The 19,954-nt window shown below is 45.6% G+C and overlaps 1 protein-coding gene and 2 long non-coding RNA genes across 7 annotated transcripts in view; 1 reads left to right on the forward strand and 2 right to left on the reverse strand.

Annotated features, from left to right (window-relative positions):
* Positions 1 to 19,954, forward strand: part of FAM3B (FAM3 metabolism regulating signaling molecule B) — a 55,071-nt gene that overhangs the window by 2,721 nt on the left and 32,396 nt on the right. Inside the window, exon 1 of one of the 4 annotated variants that reach the window (XM_033418340.2) lies at positions 14,614 to 15,982. The exons of the other annotated variants lie outside the window; for them this stretch is intronic. Coding sequence (XP_033274231.1) covers positions 15,964 to 15,982 — 19 coding nt within the window. The 5' untranslated portion in view covers positions 14,614 to 15,963. Of the gene's footprint in view, positions 1 to 14,613; positions 15,983 to 19,954 lie in introns of those variants that run through there. 4 annotated transcript variants of the gene reach the window in all.
* LOC117199288 (uncharacterized) lies at positions 1,985 to 10,739 on the reverse strand. 2 transcript variants are annotated; one of them, XR_007477358.1, is made up of 4 exons: positions 10,114 to 10,739; positions 9,010 to 9,133; positions 7,314 to 7,536; positions 1,985 to 2,120 (listed from the first exon to the last, which is right to left on the reverse strand). It is a non-coding gene; the product is annotated as an uncharacterized LOC117199288 (long non-coding RNA). The 2 variants fall into 2 exon arrangements; XR_004480487.2 differs by lacking the exon at positions 9,010 to 9,133.
* On the reverse strand, positions 16,434 to 17,604 carry LOC125964381 (uncharacterized). The gene is made up of 2 exons (XR_007477359.1): positions 17,343 to 17,604; positions 16,434 to 16,535 (listed from the first exon to the last, which is right to left on the reverse strand). It is a non-coding gene; the product is annotated as an uncharacterized LOC125964381 (long non-coding RNA).

The raw sequence follows: 19,954 nt of genomic DNA on the forward strand, positions 1-19,954 counted from the left end.
ACCAGTCCTTCCCACGAGCAGCGGCTGTTCATAAGGAAACCCCGGGTACAGTCAGCGTGGGACCTTCAAGTGTGCGTTACCGTCTGGCCCATCCAGGTTGCAACCCAGAACACGGAAGCAGCCCAGAATGGTGACGGAAAGGAGGTCAGAGGGGTGTCTTTACACTCTCAGCTCACTGGTCCCGGCTTCTTGTGGCCCCATTCAGACTCAGAGGTCTACACCTTCTGCCAAGCCAGAGTCCACAGACCCTGGATGGCTCTCTTCCTCCCTACCCATTGCAGACCAGGAAGCTGCTGACGGAGTTGTGATTAGGAAAAGCGTTGAAAGTTTTCACCCAAGAGGTGCCTTCCCCAGTCTCGGGCTTCTTCCCTCTCCCTCCCTCATCTTGCTCCAGGGCAGCCCGATGTCCCACTTGTCATCACCCCCAGCATCCCTGGCTCCAGCGTCCCGACATCACCAGTGCCTCCCCACAGTGCACTGCATGACCCCTGCGCGAGAGGCTTTACGGGTCACTGTACACATACTCGGCCCCTCTCCCTTGCCGAGAGTTTTCCTTTCTGCAGGTGGGTCCTCCCTAGGACCCTGTGTTGCTGCTTCACTTTTCATAACTTTGCACTAAAAGGTGAGCTGCCTAAGACCCAGGTCTTTGTCAGTTTCGTCCCCTGATGCATTTGGGGGGCTTAAATAGTGCCTGCCGTCTAGTAGATGCTTCATAAACATTTGGCGAATTGAATTGGATTGAACTGCGACCTGTAACTCCGCAGAGCTGCTCTGTCTGGGTTTCTGGCCCCTCAACGCAAGGTTGGAAGAGCTCTGAAGGGTCAGCCCTTCCACCCTCCTATGGCCTTACAGGATGTGTTCCAGGACATGAAGAGCCTTTGCTTTTCTCGTAGTTGATCAGCTTGCCAGGGTCCTGAACTTCGCTCCCAACTCAGCCGAGTTTCTGGCTGCCTCAAAGCCTTATAGGACCAAGTGCAACATGCATAAATAATGAAATGTCCGGGTGCCTACTAGCTGCAGGTGGTCTGCGCTGGTACAGTCCATGCCTTAGCTCACTTAATCTCAGCAGCTCTGAAAATGGTGTTATTCTTACCATTTCACAGATTAAAAATAAAACCCCGAGGGACTTTCCTGGTGGTCCAGTGGTTAAGACTCCGCACTCCCAATGCAGGGGGCCTGGGTTTGATCCCTGGTCAGGGACCTAGGTCCCGCATGCCGCAACTGAAGATCCCGCGTGCCGCAACTAAGACCTTGCGCAAACAAATTAATTAATTAATTTAAAAAAACCCAAACCCTGAGGTTTAAGGATATTAAATTAGTTGCTCCAAATCCATTAGTGCAGTGTGGGACACTGGTGGAAACCCAGGTCTGTCTGACTCCAGATCCAGTATCTCTGGCCCTTTCATTTCTAAAGGGTCTGCTCAGTATTTTAGTCAGACAGCCTAAAGCAGCCATCCTCAAACTTTTTCATCTCAGGACCCCTCTGCACACTTAAAAGTGACTGAAGACCCAGAAAAGTTTTTGTTTCTGTAGGTTACGCATTTGAAATTAAAAGTGAGGACATTTAAAAATATTTGTTAACTGATTTAAAAATAACACTAGAGTATTGCATGTTAACATAAATGTTTTTATGAAAAATAATTTTACTTTCCCAAACAAAATATCTAGTGAAAAGAGTGGCATTGTTTTACACTTTTGCAAATCTCTTTAATGTCCTTAGCAGAAGACAGCTGGGTTACCACAGCGCCTTTTGTATTCAGTCTGTTGCAATATGTTGTTTTGGTTGAAGGATTGGCAAAACTCTGGCCTCACATAGATATGTAGTCGGAACAGTGTGGAGTATCTTAATATCCTTCTCACATAATTGTGGACATCCTTCTTTGATACTATGCCAAAATCCAACAAATGGTAGTTTCTTAAAGATGAATTGCAACGTAGAATCTAAAAACGAATGTTTCTTACTCTGTTACGTGAAAATGTACTGGTCTGTTTGGCGCTTGGAACAGGTCCTTTGTCCTTGCATGATTTTGTATCATTCTGCATCCATCATTTGGAAAATGCTGGTTCACTGAGTCATGTAGACCTTCTCAGTATACGGTGGAAAGCTCCACCATACACTCCTGGGAGGATGAGAGTGGGAAAGGCAATTAATGTTATAGTGTATAAGTTTCGACCTTGCAAATTCCCTGAATGGTCTTATGGACCCTCCAGAGGTCCTCTGACCATACTTTGAGAACTGCTGGTCTGTAGTATAAACCGAATGGTCATTGACCACAAAGCCCTGTGAGAGGACACAAAAGAAATAAAAAATTAAATCCAGCGATCCTAACACTTAAAAAGAAAAGTATGTTTAATTCAGTATGTGAAATTAAGGAAAGGCAAAAAAAAAAAAAAAGCAGTGAGCACTTAATTTTACAAAGCAGTAAGAAAAACCAAAACACTTTGGGTCTCATCCTCTGTTTGTGTACATATGCATGAGTGATGATGTCCAATCTGTGCAGCTACTCGTGACCCCAAGTCACATCCATGCCCTGGCTCCTAGACCAGCCTCCTGTGAGTGGAGGGTAGCTGGAGAGTCTGGGATGATGAGAAGCATGTGGGGAAGAGAGGCAGCAGCGAGAAAGAGAGGCTTGGTGGAAGCCTTGAAGGAAGAGCAGGATACAGTGTAGTGGGGGAGTGTGTCCAGGTTGAGACAGGACCACAGACTGTTCCCTCCAATCTCCCTGAAGAAGGGTGAACACAGCTCGCAGTGTGGGCAGCCAGTCAGAGCCCAGGGCGGGCTTCAGAGGGGGCCACTCCGGGTCTGAAATGGCACTTGACCAGGGTGGCTTGTGTGCTGCGTTGGCCAGACTGAGCTGTAAATGTGCTTCTGTGGCACCGTCCAGCTCTGTCATCTGTCCCCTACAGTAAACCTACTTCATTGAAGTATACTTTATATGCGTAAAATAGACACATAGCCCTATAACTTCCACCCAAATAAAGAACTTCTCCATCGCACCAGTAAGCTTTCCCCGTGCCCTTTCCCACTGAATATCTTTCCAACCCTGTGCTCAGAGGAAACCACTGTTCTGTCTTTTTTCACCACAGATTAGTTTTATCCACTCTTGAACTTCATCTAAATGTGATCAATCATTCAGTAGGTATGCATATTGTTTTTGAGAGTTATCCATGTTGTTGCACTTATCAGCAGTGCATTCTTTTTTTAAATCAGTGAGTATTTTACCCTAAGTATACCACAATTTGTTTATCTGTTTTCCTGTTGATGGACTTTTGGGTTATATCTGGGTTTTGACTATAATCTTCTGTGGATACTATGAACATAAATGCATGCAGTTTGTTCTCTAGGGGATAGCCTTGGGGTGGAGTTGCTGCATTGTATGCTAAGTGTATGTTTAACTTTATTGGAAACAACAGCAGAATACACATTCTTCTCAAGCTCACATGGAATGGTCACCAAGATAGAGCACATTCTGGACCATAAAACACACTTTAACAACTATAAAGTAATAGAAATTATACAACATCTGTTGTCAGACTATGATGGAATTAAACTAAAATTCAATAACAGAAAGATATCTGGAAAATCCAAAAATACATGGAGATTAAACAACACACTTCTAAATAACACATGGGTCAAAGAAGAATTCTCAAGAGAAATTTTAAAATATTTTGGACCAAATGAAAATGAAAACACAACTTATCAAAATTTGTGGAATGCGGCCAAAGCAGTACTTAGACAACATTTATAGCACTGAATGCATGTATTAGAAAAGAAGAAAGATCTAAAGTTAATAACCTAAGTTTCTACCTTAGGAAACTAGAAAATGAAAAGCAAATCAAATCCAAAGTAAGTACAAGAAAACAAATAATAAGAATTAGGGCAGTAAAATAGAAAATAGGAAATCAATTAAACCAAACACTAGTTCTTTGAAAAGATCAATAAAATTGATAAGCCTCTAATCAGACTAAGATAAAACAAGAGGGAACATAAATTACCAATATCAGAAATTAAATTGAAACCATCAGTACAGATCCTATGGACATTAAAAGGATAATAAAGGAATACTGTGAACAACTTCTATGCCCACAAATTTCATACTCTAGATGAAATGGGCGAATTCCTTAAAAGACACAATTTGCCAAAACTCACACCAGAAGAAATAGCCAATTTGAATCAGCCTATATTCATTAAAGAAATTGAATCAATATTAATAACATTCCAAAACAGAAAGTACCAGGCCCAAATGGGTTCACTGGTGAATTCTGACAAACATTTGAGGAAGAAATTGTAATAATTCTCTACACTCTCTTTCAGAAGATAGAGGGAATACTTCCAACTCATTCTGGGAGGCTATCATTACCCTATTATCAAAACCAGATAAAGACATTACAAGAAAAGAAAACTATAGACCAGTATCTTTCGTGAACATAAAGGCAAAATTTCTCAACAAAATATTAGCAAATAAATGGGCTTCCCTGGTGGCGCAGTGGTTGAGAGTCTGCCTGCCGATGCAGGGGACACGGGTTCGTGCCCCGGTCCGGGAGGATCCCACGTGCCACGGAGCGGCTGGGCCCGTGAGCCATGGCCTCTGAGCCTGTGCGTCCGGAGCCTGTGCTCCTCGACGGGAGAGGCCACAGCAGTGAGAGGCCCGCGTACCGCAAAAAAAAAAAAAAAAAAAAATCCAACAATGTATAAACAGAATTTTACACCACAACCAAGCAGGCTTTATCTTAGCTCTGCAGGAGTGAGTCAATATTCAAAAATCAATTCGTGTAATCCATCACATGAACAGGCTGAAAAAGACAGATCACATGATTGTATTAATAGATACAGAAAAAGCATTTGACAAAATCCACCACACCCACAACACAGAGTTCATGATTAAAACTCCCAGGAAACTAGAAACACAGAGGAGCTGCCTCAACTTGATAAAGAATATCTACAAAATAATCTACAGCTAACATCGTATTTAATGGTGAGAAACTCGAGGCTTTCCCACGGAGATCAGGTACAAGGCAAGGATGTCCCCTCTCACTACTCCAGTACTGGACATTCTATCTATTCATTAAGACTAATAAGAAAAAGAAAGAAAAGGTATACACATTGGGGAGGAAGAACTAAAACTGTCTTTGTTCACAGATGACATGATCGTCTATGTAGAAAATTCAAAGAATCAACAAAAAAACTTTGGGAACTAAGTGATTATAGCAAGGTTGCAGGATACAAAGTTTATCAATTTGACATAAAAGTCCATCTTTTTCTATATATCAGCAATGAACAAGTGGAATTTGAAATTAAGAACACAATACCTTTGAATTAGCACCCCCCAAAATGAAATACTTAGGTATAAATCTAACAAAAGGTGTACAAAATCTATATGAGGAAAACTACAGAACTCTGATGAACAAAATCAAAGAAAAACTGAATAAATGGAGAGATATTCTATGTTTGCAGACAGACTCAATATTTTGAAGATGTCAGTTCTTCCCAACTTGATCTATAGATTCAATGCCATCCCAATCAAAGCCCTTATTTTGTGCATGTTGGCAAACTGATTCTAAAGTTTATTTGTAGAGGCAAAAGACCCAGAATAGCCAACACAATATTGAAGGAAAAGAACAAAGTCATAAGATTGTCACTACCCGACTCCAATACTTACTGTAAAGCTACAATAATCAAGGCAGTGTGATATGGGTGAAAGAAAAGGCAAATAGATCAAGGGAACAGAATAGAGAGCTCAGAAATAGACCTGCATTAAGTATAATTAACTGATCTTTGACAAAGGAGCAAAGGCAATACAGTGGAAAATAGATAGTCTCTTTAACTGAAACAACTTTGCTGAAACAACTGGACATTCACGTGCAAAAAATGAATCTAGACAAAAATCTTATAACCTTTACAAAAATTAATTCAAAACTATAAAATTCCTAGAAGTTAGCATGAGAGAAAACCTACATGGTCTTGGGTATGGTGATCAGCCTTTTTAGATGCAATGCCAAAGGTACCTTCCATGAAAGAAATCATTGATAAGCTGGACTTATTAAAATTGGATACTACTACCCTGAAAAAGACAATGTCTAGAGAATTGTAAGACAAACTGCAGACCTTTAACAATCTGATGAAGGACTGTTATCCAAAATATACAAAGAACTCAAAACTCAACAACAAGAATACAGACAACCTGTTAAAGTGGGCCAAAGACCTTACCAGACACCTCACCAAAGAAGATACACAGATGGCAAATAAGCATAGGGAAAGATGCTCCACATCATATGTCATCAGGGAAATGCAAATTAGAAGCAAAAATAAGTTACCAAAACACACCTATTTGAATGGCCGAAATCTTGAACACTGACAACACCAAATGCTGGCAAGGATGTGGAGCAACAGGAACTCTCATGCGTTGTTGGTGGGAATGCAAAATGGTCCAGTCACTTTGGAAAATAGTTTGGCAGGTTCTTACAAAACTAAACATATGCTAACCATACGATCTAGCATTTGTACTCCTTTGTACTCACCCAAAGGGCTTGAAAATTTATGTTCATATGAAAACCTGCACCCAGAGGTTTATAGCAGCTTTATTAATAATTGCCCATCCTTGGAAGTAACCAAGATTTCCTTTAGTACGTGAGTGGATAAAGAAACTGGTATGTTTAGACAATGGAATATTTCAGCGCTGAAAGGAAGTGAGCTATTAAGTCATAAAAAGATACGGAGGAACCTTAAATGTATAGTACTAAGTGACAAAAGCCAATCTGAGAAGACTATGCGCTGTATGGTTCCAACTACATGACATTCTGGAAAAGACAAAATTACGGAGACAATAAAATAATCAGTGATTGGCAGGGAGTGGGTTGGAAGGATGACTAGGCAGGGCAGAGGGGTTTTAAGGCAGGGAAATCACTCTGTATGAGTCCATAATGATGAATATATGTCATTATACATTTGTGCAAACGTGTGCAAAACCGAGAGTGAGGTCTAATGTAAACTAGACTTTTGGTGTTCATGATGTGTCGGTTCATTATAATGATGTGTAGGTTCATCAATTCTTACAAATATCCACTCTGGTGGGGATGTTGATAATGCAGGACAGGAGATATACAGGAAATTCTGTATCTTCCCCTCAATTTTGCTGTGAACCTAAAACGGCTCTAAAATTTTTGTGTTAATTAAAAAAAAAAAAAGACGTCTAGTATGTTTAGGTCCCAAGACGTTAAGGTGTGGTCGAGACCATCCTCTGCTCCGAATGCCTTTCATTTGTAACCCTTGTTGGAAGAAGGAAACCAAGTTTGGTGAGGTTGGTCTTTATTACCTTTAATTGGATGATTCCTTCCCTGTTTCTGATCTTCCCCCTTCCCAGGGTCCTGTAGATCCTCCTGTTTCCTGGGCTCTGCCCCTTGAGCAGCCTTCTGGGTCCTCATCTCAGATCAGCTCCATAACCCCACTCTCCTCGCAGGGTACTGCCGCCTCCTGACTTGCCGTCTCTTACCGCGGAAATCAGTGGTTTGCGCGTTATCCACGTGTTCACCAGAGACCTGTGAAGAAGCCCCTCTGTGTCAGGCTCTGTTCCAGGCCCTGGGGTCCCAGAGATGCTCACAATGAGGCCCTGCCTTTGTGGAGCTTATATCCTGCCGAAGGAGACAGACAGTAAACAGCCCCCCAAACAAGGAAAAGAATTCGGATGGGGATAAGAGCAGTGAAGAAGAGCCATGGGGAGTGACGGGTGGGTCCAGGGAAGCCCTCTCGCAGGAGCCCCCTTTGTGTGCAGATGTGACCGTCAGGAAGGAGACATTGATAGCCTCAATCACCGGTCTCAGGGGTAGTCTGAGGGCCTTTTGATGTCCTCTTCTCCGTATCTTTTACATCTCCTGCTTGTTTTCCTCTTTCACTGTAACGTCCTTCTAACACCCCAGCATCCTGGTGCTCTCCACCAGTCTGAGCTCACCATCGCGCTGTGCCCCCAGGGATGCGCCCCTCCAGCCCTGTGGAAGCGTACCAGGAAGCCACATTTTACCCAAGGGCACTTGTTAACCCCCCCGAGTTAGAGCTGAGGAGTCTGACAGTAGACTCTGCACACTAAGTAATCGGGAGCCCAAGTCCATTGACGTAGACGTTAACCTCAAGTGAACACCTTGTGTTGAATTATATCCTATTTTGAATTGACTGGGTTGCCCAGGGATTTTCAAGCCTTGAATATATACAATTTTAAAAGATGGTCCTGGTGTGGTAATGACTCAGACCCCTAGCAAAAGCAAACACATATCTTTTCTGGAGAAAATTATTTTCACTAGCCTCAAGACATTCTTCTATATAGTTCTTTAAATGCACTCTCCAGTGCACCTCCAGGAAAACAGCTTCCAAGTATTTCAGACAAATCAGGATCATCAGATGTAGGCTGTTTATTAGGTAGGCTGATTATGACTAATGAACTAAAAGCAGCCTTTGAGATACCTTCAGGAAACAGAATTTTATAAAAAGTCATTAACAGTTTTGAAAAAGAACCCAATAGAATTTCTAGAAATAAAAAAATGCACAGTAACAAACTCAAGGAACAGGTTTAGCAGCAGATTCCATAGAGCTGAACACGTAATTAGTGAACTGGAGGGAAAGTCAGAAAAAGCTACACACGGAGCAAATAAAGACAAAGGGTGAGTGATGTTAGGGAGACCCAGTGATAAGGTCTCACAGCTGCAGAAGGAGAAGAGGGGAAGTTCGTTTCCAGAAATTTCTGGACATTTCAATGCATTTAATCTCCAGCTGTATGATAAATAAGAAAAAACAGAATTGACTTAATTGTAAAGAAGTTAAATCTAATTATGTAAAAAAATATTTTTGAGCCTTAACATTTTATGTGCTACAGCTTTCTGAGATGGAGAATTAAACTTAGGAAGCGAGGTTATTCACAGATACAAGTAGATGGAACTTAAGGGTGCTGACTATTAAAATACTATTACTAGAGGCCCTGGAGTTGTCCTGTTGCTGTGATTTAAGCAAGTAGATAAACTCACAGAGGGAATAAATGTGGAGTCACTTGGAATCCTGGAGAATCCTCGCTCACTCACTGATGAACTTTGTGACGTTTGATGTTTCACTTTGACATTTGCAAAATGGTTCAGATGTCTTCCCTTTGGCCTATTGTGCGGTTGAAAAAGATTTCTCAGTGAAACGTCCAGAACAGAGCATGTCCCGTGGTGGGGCGCTCCATGGCTGGAGGGTGGTAACTGTCATGAACAGTCAGCTGAGTTCAAAGTGCACGTGGAAAGTAAACATGAACTTCTTTACAAAACAGAAACAGACTCACAGACTTAGAGACCAGACTTATGGTTACCAGGGGGAAGGGCGTGGGGGAGGGATAGAATAGATTGGGAGTTTGGGACTGACATGTACACACTGCTATATTTAAAATAGATAACCAACAAGGACCTACTGTATAGCACAGGGGACTCTGCTCAGTACTCTGTAATAACCTAAATGGGGGAAAAAAATTGAAAAAGAATAGATACATGTATATGGATAACTGAATCACTTTGCTGTACACCTGAAACTAACACAACATTGCTAATTAGTATACTAATTACTAATATACTCCAATATAAACTAAAAATTTTTTTAAATATTAATAAAAACATTCATGTGGGAAGTAAACATGCAAGAATTGCTAGGAAATACCTAAGCAGAAGGAAATAAGGCAGAAAGAACAGAATATAAAGTCAGACATGGACATGATTACACGTGGGACTTAATATGAAGAAGGGGCATTTCAGACCAATGGAGGGAGATTTTCATTCAACAAACAGTGAACAACTGGCTGGCCAGCTGGAGGAAAATAAGTTTGGATTTCCATCCAAATTTAATCTAGTGGGATCAAATATTTTAGTTAAAAAATAAGAAAATATGGGGAAAGGGAGGGAGAAAAAGGCCTTTCTAAGCAAAACAAAGCTCAACAAACTGTAAAAAGAAAAATAAAAAATGTTTTAACTGCCTAGGGGGAAAAATTTCGTACTCAACAACAAACAGGGAAGAAGATTTTTTATTACCTACAATAAGGAAATAATAAATATAGGATTGTAAAAGCTATAATACACAATTTAGTATTATATATCCATACGTACAGGAGATGTCCCTTTGTGTAGAAAGCAAGGGCGCTTTACACTATATTTATATATGCGAGGGTGTCCCCTCCCTTCTCAGCTCCTTGCTATTTTAGTTGTTTCATATCAAAGTGTTTTAAGGAAAGCCTCTTCTTTTTTTTCTTTAACGCTCCATACTTCCAACACAAAGGGCACAGTTTTGATCCCTGGTAGGGGAACTAAGATCCCACATGCCACATGGCATGGCTAAATAAAAAAAATAAATAAAAGAAGAGAAAAAGAAAAAAAAGAAAGAATGCTTAATTGAGACCTTAGAGTACCATCCCCTGACCAGCCGTGCCAACTTGGATTGATTTGTAGTGACTGTGGACACTGTATTGAAAAGGGTTCTATGATTTCATCCAGACTCAGTAGGAAAGACGCTCAGTTTGGGACTTCCCTGGTGGCGCAGTGGATAAGACTCCACTCTCCCAATGCAGGAGGTCCAGGTTCGCTACCTGGTCAGGGAACTAGGTCCCACATGCATGCCGCAGCTAAGTTTGCCTGCCACAACTAAGGAGACTGCGAGTCACAATGAAGGAGCCCTGGAGCCACAACTAAGGAGCCTGCCTGCCACAAATAAGACTCGGCACAACCAAATAAATAAAAATCAAAAAAAAAAACAAAAACAAAAACAAAAAAACAAAAAACAAAAAAAAATCAATCAATCTGTTTTTTTAAAAAGAACAGTCACACATTTATTTTTATTCTATTTTTGGCTGTGTTGTGTCTTCATTTCTGTGTGAGGGCTTTCTCTAGTTGTGGCAAGCGGGGGCCACTCTTCATCACGGTGCGCGGGCCTCTCACTACCACGGCCTCTCTTGTTGTGGAGCACAGGCTCCAGATGCGCCGGCTCAGTAGTTGTGGCTCATGGGCCTAGTTGCTCCGCGGCATGTGGGATCTTCCCAGATCAGGGCTCGAACCCGTGTCCCCTGCATTAGCAGGCAGATTCTCAACCACTGCGCCACGAGGGAAGCCCCAGAACGTCTATTTTATTTTATTTTTTTCGGAAAACCTCTTCTTAAACGGCAGTGCTTTCCCAAAGTAAGCAAGTAAGGTAAAAATCAAGCAGTAAAAAATTATCCTTGAAAAGTCTTTTTTAAAAAAAAAAAATTTTAATATATTTATTTATTTATTCACTGGCTGCTTTGGGTCTTCCTTGCTGTACGTGGGCTTTCTATAGTTGTGGCGAGCGGGCGATACTCTGTTGCAGTGCGCGGACTTCTCGTTGCGGTGGCTTCTCTTTGTTGCGGAGCACAGGCTCTAGGTGAGCAGGCTTCAGTAGTTGTGGCACGCGGGCTCAGTAATTATGGCTCACTGGCTCTAGAGTGCAGGCTCAGTAGTTGTGCTGCATGGGATCAGTTGCTCCACGGCATGTGGGATCTCCCGGGACCAGGGCTCAAACCCGTGTGTCCTGCATTAGCAGGCGGACTCTTTTTTTTTTTTAATATAAATTTCTTTCTTTCTTTCTTTTTGACTTCGTCGGGTCTTTGTTGTTGCGGGCGGGCCTTCTCTAATTGCATTGAGCGGGGGCTACTCTTCACTGCAGTGCGCGGGCTTCTTATTGTGTTGGGTCCTCTTGTTGTGAAGCACGGGCTCTAGGCACGTGGGCTTCAGTAGTTGTGGCACACGAGCTCAGTAGTTCTGGCACACGGGCTTCAGTAGTTGTGGCGCATGGGTTTAGTTGCTCCGCAGCATGTGGGATCTTCCAGGACCGGGGCTCGAACCCGTGTCCCCTGCATTGGCAGGCAGATTCTTAACCACCGCGCCACCAGGGACGTCCCCAGGCAGATTCTTAACCACTGAGCCACCAGGGAAGTCCCTGAAAAGCCTTTGAAATGAAACATGCACAAACACAGCTGGGGGGCAGGGGAGTGGGGCATGTCAGTGAATACAACATCCATCCGGGTCTGTTTTGGCAAAATCTCAGGATTACCAGTAGACAAGCCCAGCAGTTCTTCTAGGAATTTATTTATTTACGTGTTTCACATAAGTGAAACATTCTATGTGAGAGGTTTTCATTACAGAGTAGTAGTCCTAACAGCAGTCCTAACAAAAGGTGGAAAAGAAACAGCTGGTAAATTGTGGTCCGTCTTTGCTGTAGGATGCTCTGCAGGTGTGGAAAGAATGAGGAAGAGCTCTGTGTACACAAGCAGCTCACTCTCCAAGGTATCTTGAGAAGCAACATGTGGGTCAGAGTGAGAGGATGTTATGGCTTGTTAAAGTGTGGGGGGAAGATACTCTTATTTGTTGAATATGTACAGAGAACTTCTGGAAGGACACCCGAGAAATGAATAACCTTGGTTCTCTATTGGATGGAGAGGATGCAGGAGTAGGGAGGTGGTCTATCACTACCTACCTTTTAATATACGTTTACAAATTGAACTATGTTTATCTAGTCCACAAATTATTTCTCGAGGCTACTATAATCAGAAGAAAAAAAAGGCTAACAACTTAATAGAAAAATGGGCAACGTATGTGACTATATAGTTCCTGGAAAAAGAAACGTGCACAACATAGGGAACTCTACTCAGTGCTCTGTGGTGACCTACACGAGAAGGAAATCCAAAAAATAGGGGATATATGTATACGTATAGCTGATTCACTTTGCGGTACGTATAAACTAGCACAATATTGTAAAGCAACTATACTCCAATAAGAAAACAACAGAAAATTAAAAAAAGAAATACACAAAGATCACAAATGGCTTTTAAACTTATGAAAGCATGCCAAGGCCATCACTTTAATGAGAGAGCCAATTAGAACAATATTAAGATTTTTTTTCGACAATAGATTAGTATAGATCAAAAAGTTGGATAATACGGTGTGTTGGGAAAGGTATGAACAAAGGCATTCTTGTATGCTGATGGTGGGCGTGTAAACGGGTATAACTTCTCTGTTGAGCTGTGGGAAATTTCTGATAAAATTCAGAATTCACATACCCTTTAATTCAGTAATTCACTCCCAGGAATTTGTTTTAAATCCACCCCAATATTTATGCCAAGATGTATGCACAAAGATGTTCATTGCAGCATTATTAATAGCAGAAAAGACTGAAGATAACCAAAAATGCCCTTCTGCAGCCTACTTAAAGAATAGGTTCGTGCAACAATAGAATATGTGGTTAAAAGATCCATAATCCAACAGTAAGAGGTGGTTCATCAAACAATAAAAGAATAGAACGATAAAACAGCAAAAGAATCCAGTGGTGGAATAGAATACAGGAGTCAAGAAGAGCAGGCCAAGTGTGTGTGTGCTTATGTACTATGCTCTCCGAGATGTTATAAATAACGTAAAAGGTAAGTTGTGAAATACCATGTACAACGTGATACCTTGTGTGTAAAAAGGATGAGGGAAATATATATGGGCTTGCGTAAGCAGAGAATAGCTCTGAAGACTATAGGGACAGTGGCGGTCTCTGAGGACGGAACTCTGGACCTGGGGGTGGGGGGCACATACCTGTGGAGGGGATCAGGCTTGCTGTGGGGCGAGGGGCTATTAGAGAGAGAAGAGCTTTGAAGATGAGCCGGCGGCCCAGGGAAACATGAGGTTGGGAGGGGGAGCGAAGCAGAGGGTGTATTATTTTTCAGTGCACGTTTATTTTCAAAATTTTAAAAGTAAAGTGGCTTTATAGTATGCTCAGGGAAATGCAACCGCTTTTTCATTTTTATGTGTTTCCATTTTATATGCATCATGTCCCCTGGTTGTTCCTGCTTTTTCACTTACATGCATTTCATGTACATTTTTCATGTGTATTACAAGTAATGTTTGCCTCTGATACCTATCATTTTATACACTGAGATATCACCCACATCCTTCAGGATGACTACTAAAAGTTTTAAAGAACAGAAAATAATGTGTCAGTGAGGATGTGGAAAAATTGGAACACTTGTGCACTGTTATTAGGAGTGTAAAATGGTGCAGCCACTGTGGACAACAGTATGGCGGTTCCTCAGAAAAATTAAAATAGAATTACCATAGGATCCGGCAATCCCACTTCAGGTATATACCCAAAAGACCTGAAAAGATATTTACACCCCCATGTTCACAGCGGCATTCTACACACCAGTTAAGTGGTGGAAACAACCCAAGTGTTCATCAAGGGATGAATGGAGAAACAAGATGTGGTCTATCTATACATGTCATGGAATATTATTTGGCCTTCAAAAGGGTTGAGATCCCGTCACATGCTGCAACATGGATGAACCTTGAGGACATTACACTAAGGGAAATAAGCCAGTTATAACAAGACAAACACTGCGTGATTCCACTTATATGAGGCGTCTGAAGTAGTCAAAGTCTGCAAAGAGAAAATAGAAAGGTGGTTTACCAGGTGCAGGGGGGAAGGAGATGCGGAGTTGGTGATTAATAGTAGCAGAGCTTCAGTTTTGCAAGATGAAAAAGTTCTGGGGTTCTGTTGGGCAATAATGTGAACATCCTTAAGACTACTGAACTGTACACTTAAGAGTGTATGTTTTTTAATTTGGTGAAAGGTGACAAATTTTATGTTATGCACTTTTTGACCATGTTTAAAAAAAAAAAACTGAAAGCAAACCCAGAGACAAAAGCTCGGTCTCTGAAGTGAAGTGAGCTCAAGACGAAGGTGAGAGTCTTCGCAGATGAAACCAACACTCCCTTTAATGAGCTGATCGATGTGTTTCATGTAACTGTTAGGCATAGTTGGAGAATGACTCCTGAGTATTGCTGTAGAGCAGCTCAGAAAGGCATCCACACTGAAACGAGCCATGCTGGGGCCGGGTACTGTTCTGAAGTCCTCGGGAAGGATTCCTAATTGAGACCCCTGTCTTCTGTTCCCTCTGATTTAGAAGACAGCAGGCAGAGGGTGACCTAGAAAAATAAGGCCACACTGTCCACAGGGCATGTGTCCCCAGGCCCCCTGGATGGCACTGGATGGATGGGAGCTTCTCAGGAGGCAAAGACGGTGGTAGAGGGCGGGTCACAGCCAAGCCCCCCGTGACACCCCAGGGTACTTTGCGTCACTGTGGAAGCCTCCGGGCTTTCTCAGGGAAGCAGAACTGCAGGAGCCAGTGGACCCCGAGGGTGGCGACCCTGCCTCTCTGGAACTCTTTTTCCACAAGAGTGACCAACTGCCCTTAGAGCCTTAACTTACCCTTGGGAGCCTGAGGCCCCTGTGACTACAGTGGTTTCAAAAGCTCTGTAAAACCTGATGGATGTCTGGAATGCAAGCCCACATGTGGCGCGGAGAAGCGGCTGTCCCTTCTTGGAAGTGGGCCGTCTTCTGGGAAGCCTAACTCCCACCAGAGCCTGGCCTCCTGTAAACCCAAGGACCTGCAGGCCTGCCGCCCTGACCGTGGGGCCTGGGACATCGTGCTCACCCTATTTTCCCTGATCGACCAGGAGCAAAGGAGGAAGCCTGCTGGGCTGTGCAAACAGCAGCGGGCAGGAAGTTCAACAGCCTTAGAACGGGGACCTGCACTTCGAACCTGGATTTCCCTGGGACTTGGCTTTGACGTCTCAAAGACTCAGAGTATGCCTAATATGCCTATCTTGGCGGTCACTTGACTTTGTGAGACATTCGATTGGGGTCTGGGGCCGCCAACCGTAAAGGGACGGGGTCCTCCTTTCAGAGCAAAACCCGCCCGTTCTCGCTGGTCCCCAGTCAGCCTGGGCCAACGAGCCGGAGATCGAGGGCGCCACCAGCGCACCTGCCCCGCGCACCTGCCCGCCCTCCCCGCCGCCGGCCGGCCCCCGGGGCGTGTCGCCCAGGGGTCCGCCCAGTCCTTGCGAGGCTCCCTCGGTCACCCTGAGCTGCGGCCCAGGCTCCGGAGGGTCCGGAGCCGCAGCTGGAAGATGCGCCCCGCGGCTGCCGGTGAGTGCGGGCGGAGGGAAGGGGGACCCGGCATGGGAGACTCGCCCCCTCGCCCTACCTGGCACCCGGCACGCTGAGCCAGAGGTGGAGGCGGCACGTGCCGGGAGGGAGGGGCTTCTCTTGGACCGGAGCTCAGGAAGGCGCCCAGCGAATCCAGCAGGGGCAAATGGGCTGGGGTCTCCCGCCGCCTTCCTGCCGGTCGCCACTGCCCCAGCTGCGTGCAGGGCCGGGGTGCGGGCAGATCAGTGACTGTGACGTTTTGCCTGGAAAGTAGGCGTTGGCTGAGTGCAGCTAGAGCAGGACCCAGTGAGGCCAGGGGGAGTGGGCTCCCTCCAGCCGAGCGCAGGTGCCGGTAGGGGCGGGCCCCGGCCCCATCTCCGACCTCCTGGGCCGGGAGGGGGGCTGCCGGGCGCCGGTTAGAGGCACTTGCGGACTCCACCTGGGGCTCCTCGGGCTGCCGTCAGAGGTCATTATAGCCGCAGGTCCACCTGACCAGCCAAGGAAATGATGAAAAGTGCGGAGACAGGGAGACAACCCCTTTTCAGTCACCAGCCTGTGGGTGGGTGAGAAGTGGGGACTCATTAGCATGGACTGTCCCATTGTCCCTTATTATAACAGTTCCGGTAGCATCTTTTTATAAGGCTTCCCCACACACACCATTCTATCAAAGTACTTGAGCCTGAGAAGATTTGGGGGAAAAAACAGGAAGGAGGAAAGAAAACCTCCGACTCTTTCCGAGCCGTTTCATCTCCCACTGCTCGCCTTCCTGACGGTGGCCGCCGTGCGCCTCTCCCACCCGCCTGCCTGCCCTGCGTATGCAAGGCGCTCTGGGGTCCCGGTACCGACGGCCTCTGGCACACATTCCCTTTCTAAGTGGTTTTGCTGTTTCTTCCTATAATCTGAGGAATCTGGAGTCCTTCCAGAGCAAGGCAGCGTGTTATGCAAAATTAAAAGTTCAACACTGGAAAGTTCTCTTGGCCTCTCTAGGGACCAGCGCCCCACCTCCCAGTGGCAGGTCATTGCCTCCAGGTGTTTGCCTCTGTGGCCTCCTTCCTTCCTAAGTGGCGTTCTGGTTGTGTGGTCTCACTGCAGAAGGTTCTGAGGACCCCCTTTCTGCTCCATCCCCAATGGGTAGGAAAGCCAAATTTTAAGACTTTTTATTTGTGTAAAATATGCAAGTTTTCTACAAAACCATTTATTTGTGAACAGCACTGTCTCTGGTAACTTGTGTGCATTGTAGGATAAATGCAAGGAGATACATATCTCTTTTCTTGGGAGAAAAGATCTCCCTGGGGGCACTGACTTTCATTACAGCTATTTTGGAAGAATTTTTTTCCTCGTGCCTGTATTATATACTTACTGTCCAATTTTGCTGCTCACTTAGTGGAAAATGCTGGATACGATCAGATTGCTTTCCCTCCACTCACAGCTTTTTCGCATGCAGCCCTTGTGATTCATTTGTGAGCTATGTGGTCCTTTCACATCAAGGTTTGAGGTCACACCAGGTTGTCATATATCCAGGGGTGTGGCTGTCAGCGAAATTACTCACAGAAGCTCAGGGCCACATCACTTTTGCTTTTGTGAGCTAAAGATTAGGTAACGTTCGTGGAAGCAGCATGTCCCTGGATGCTTCAGTCAAGCCCCAGGTCTGTCCCATGTAGGGACACAGCTCACAAGAAGGACATTCAGACTAAAGGGATGAAGTAAATTAAGCCACCACCACCCTTCACAAGCCGGAGGAAGCTTCCCGGAGCAGTCATCCTAATTCCTCAAAATTAAGGGCGTTGGCATGTGAACTTTGGAAGGTGGGTTACCTTGCCAACCTGCTGAGGTGTTCAGCTGTGACACTTCCCAGCCCTACTGCCAACAAGCCTCCGTCAGCAGGACAGTGATAACAGTGGACACTGGGGCCAGCAGAGCCTGGAGCCACAAAGCAGCTGCACCCCGAGTCTGGCGGATCCACCCCTCAGGGACAAGAGGTGCAGGTGTGGCTGCCTCAAGGCGAGGGAATGTGGGTTCCTGTGGGGAGGTGGCCAGTGAGAAACCTCATCCTTATCCACTTCATGTGGAAGGAAATCCCTCCAAAGTGTCTCCTTCTGGGTTCAGAATGGCCCTCTGCAGCGCCCCTGGATTGGATGGGAGGGGGAACCCGAAACCCCCCCTTACCTGTAGCCTGCCTTCGTGTACACTGGCTTCAGGACTGCTTTGTCCTCCAGCCTAAGTGAAGTGTCAGGGCCAGCCTGAGACCCCCAAGAATCTGAGAGTGGAGTGAGGGTAGGACACACACATGCGCCCTAAAAGAGAGCCTCTGAGGAGGAAGTTCCGGCTTCCTACCTGTGCTCGGCATGGGCCTTTGATCTAATACTCACGGGCACCTGCTGTGTGGAAGTGCTTAGGATGTGTCCATGGGCTGATGTCGACTTTATTACCTTATGAGAAAAGGCCGGATCCTGGTCACAGAGCCACAGAAGGTTCGCAGACTCTGTGTACTTCCTCTGCCTGCCCCCCAACGCTGAAGCTGCTGGACCCCTCCTTCCAGGGCAGGCCCTTCCCTCGCTCCCCCCCCCACTCCGAGCTGTCTTAGCTGAGTCCCTGAGCCCTCGCCTTTCCCAGGACAAATCCTCGCCTGTGCCTGCCCCATCCCGGGTGCAGGGTCCACCGCCAGCCCGTGCCCCATCTTCTCACGATGAACTGGTCCCAGTGCATGCTGCTGGGTCTGCCTCCCTCCCCGAGCTGGTTCTGGCTCCAGTCATGGCTTCCACAGCCACGGCAGGAAACCTGGCCTGGGGGTCCACCGCTGCGCCCCTCACCCAGACCACAGACACTTTGTAGACTTCCCAGGAGCCCTGGAAAATGTCCAGGGAGGGGTGCCTGTGGTCCCACAAGCCCGGGGCTCACAGCGCTCCTAGTGAGGACACGTGGGCTTTTATTCTCTCATTGCCTTCCCTGTCACTTCCACCGATGTTTCCTTGTCCACCTGGGGACCAAACCGTGCCTCCCTTCCATGCGGGGAGGAAGGTATCTGAGAGGTGACAGCATGCTCCCTTTCAGTCATCTCCGAATCAAAAGCAACTCCACTCAAAGATCTCACGTGTGACACTCAGAAGATCTGAATAATCTCTGCTTTGCCAATTTTCTTCAAATACGACACTTGGATAAAATAGTCTGGCAGTGATTCGACACACAGGACACTGAACTATTGTTTTTGAACCTGAGACTCTTATCGATGCTGAATCCACGTTTGCAGCAGTCAGATCACACTGTTCACTCAGGGTGCCTCCAGCGGCGTTTTCCGGAACATCCTGTGACCCTCGCACCATCCTAGTTATGCGGGCACAGACCTGGAGGGGAGAGCCATGGTGGGCAGCTCCGACAAGGCATGTGAAGGGCTGACCTGAGGGTGCCTGTGCAGGCTTCACCCAGGAGGCCACAGAGCCACACTGGAGTCCTTGAAGGAGCGGACAGGTGGCCAGGGGTCTGGAGGAGAGCGCCCTGGGGGCAGAGGGACAAACTCGAACCCAGGCTACAGCAGGAAAGGGCAGCCACTGCAGTGGGTCAGCACGGCTGGAGCACAGAGCAAACAAAGGACAGCGCGCCAGCTTCACCTGTTGTTCTTACTGTGTTTCTGTGGCTGGTTTTTCCGGCTCGGAGATGTCCCTCCATCCTAGGAGCTGCAGCGGCCACGCTGTCTCAGGCATTTCCCAGCAGGAAGCCATCTCTGCATTACGTTCTAACCATCTTAGGGACTGCGTGGTTTGGAAAAGAGAAAGAAATAACCGATGTTGAAATATGCACTTGAAAAAAGACCAAATGGTCCAGGTGAGACAGAGGCATCCCATTTCACCAGGATGACTACCTAAGCTAGGCAGCCGCCTGGCAAACACCAGCAAATACTGACCCGATATAACCTAACCGTTGGGGGAAACCTCGAGGTGCTAGGCATGAAGAGGGAACCTAGATCCAGAGCTCAAC

Source organism: Orcinus orca, chromosome 5 (assembly GCF_937001465.1).
Source record: "Orcinus orca chromosome 5, mOrcOrc1.1, whole genome shotgun sequence".
Lineage (NCBI taxonomy): Eukaryota > Metazoa > Chordata > Mammalia > Artiodactyla > Delphinidae > Orcinus > Orcinus orca.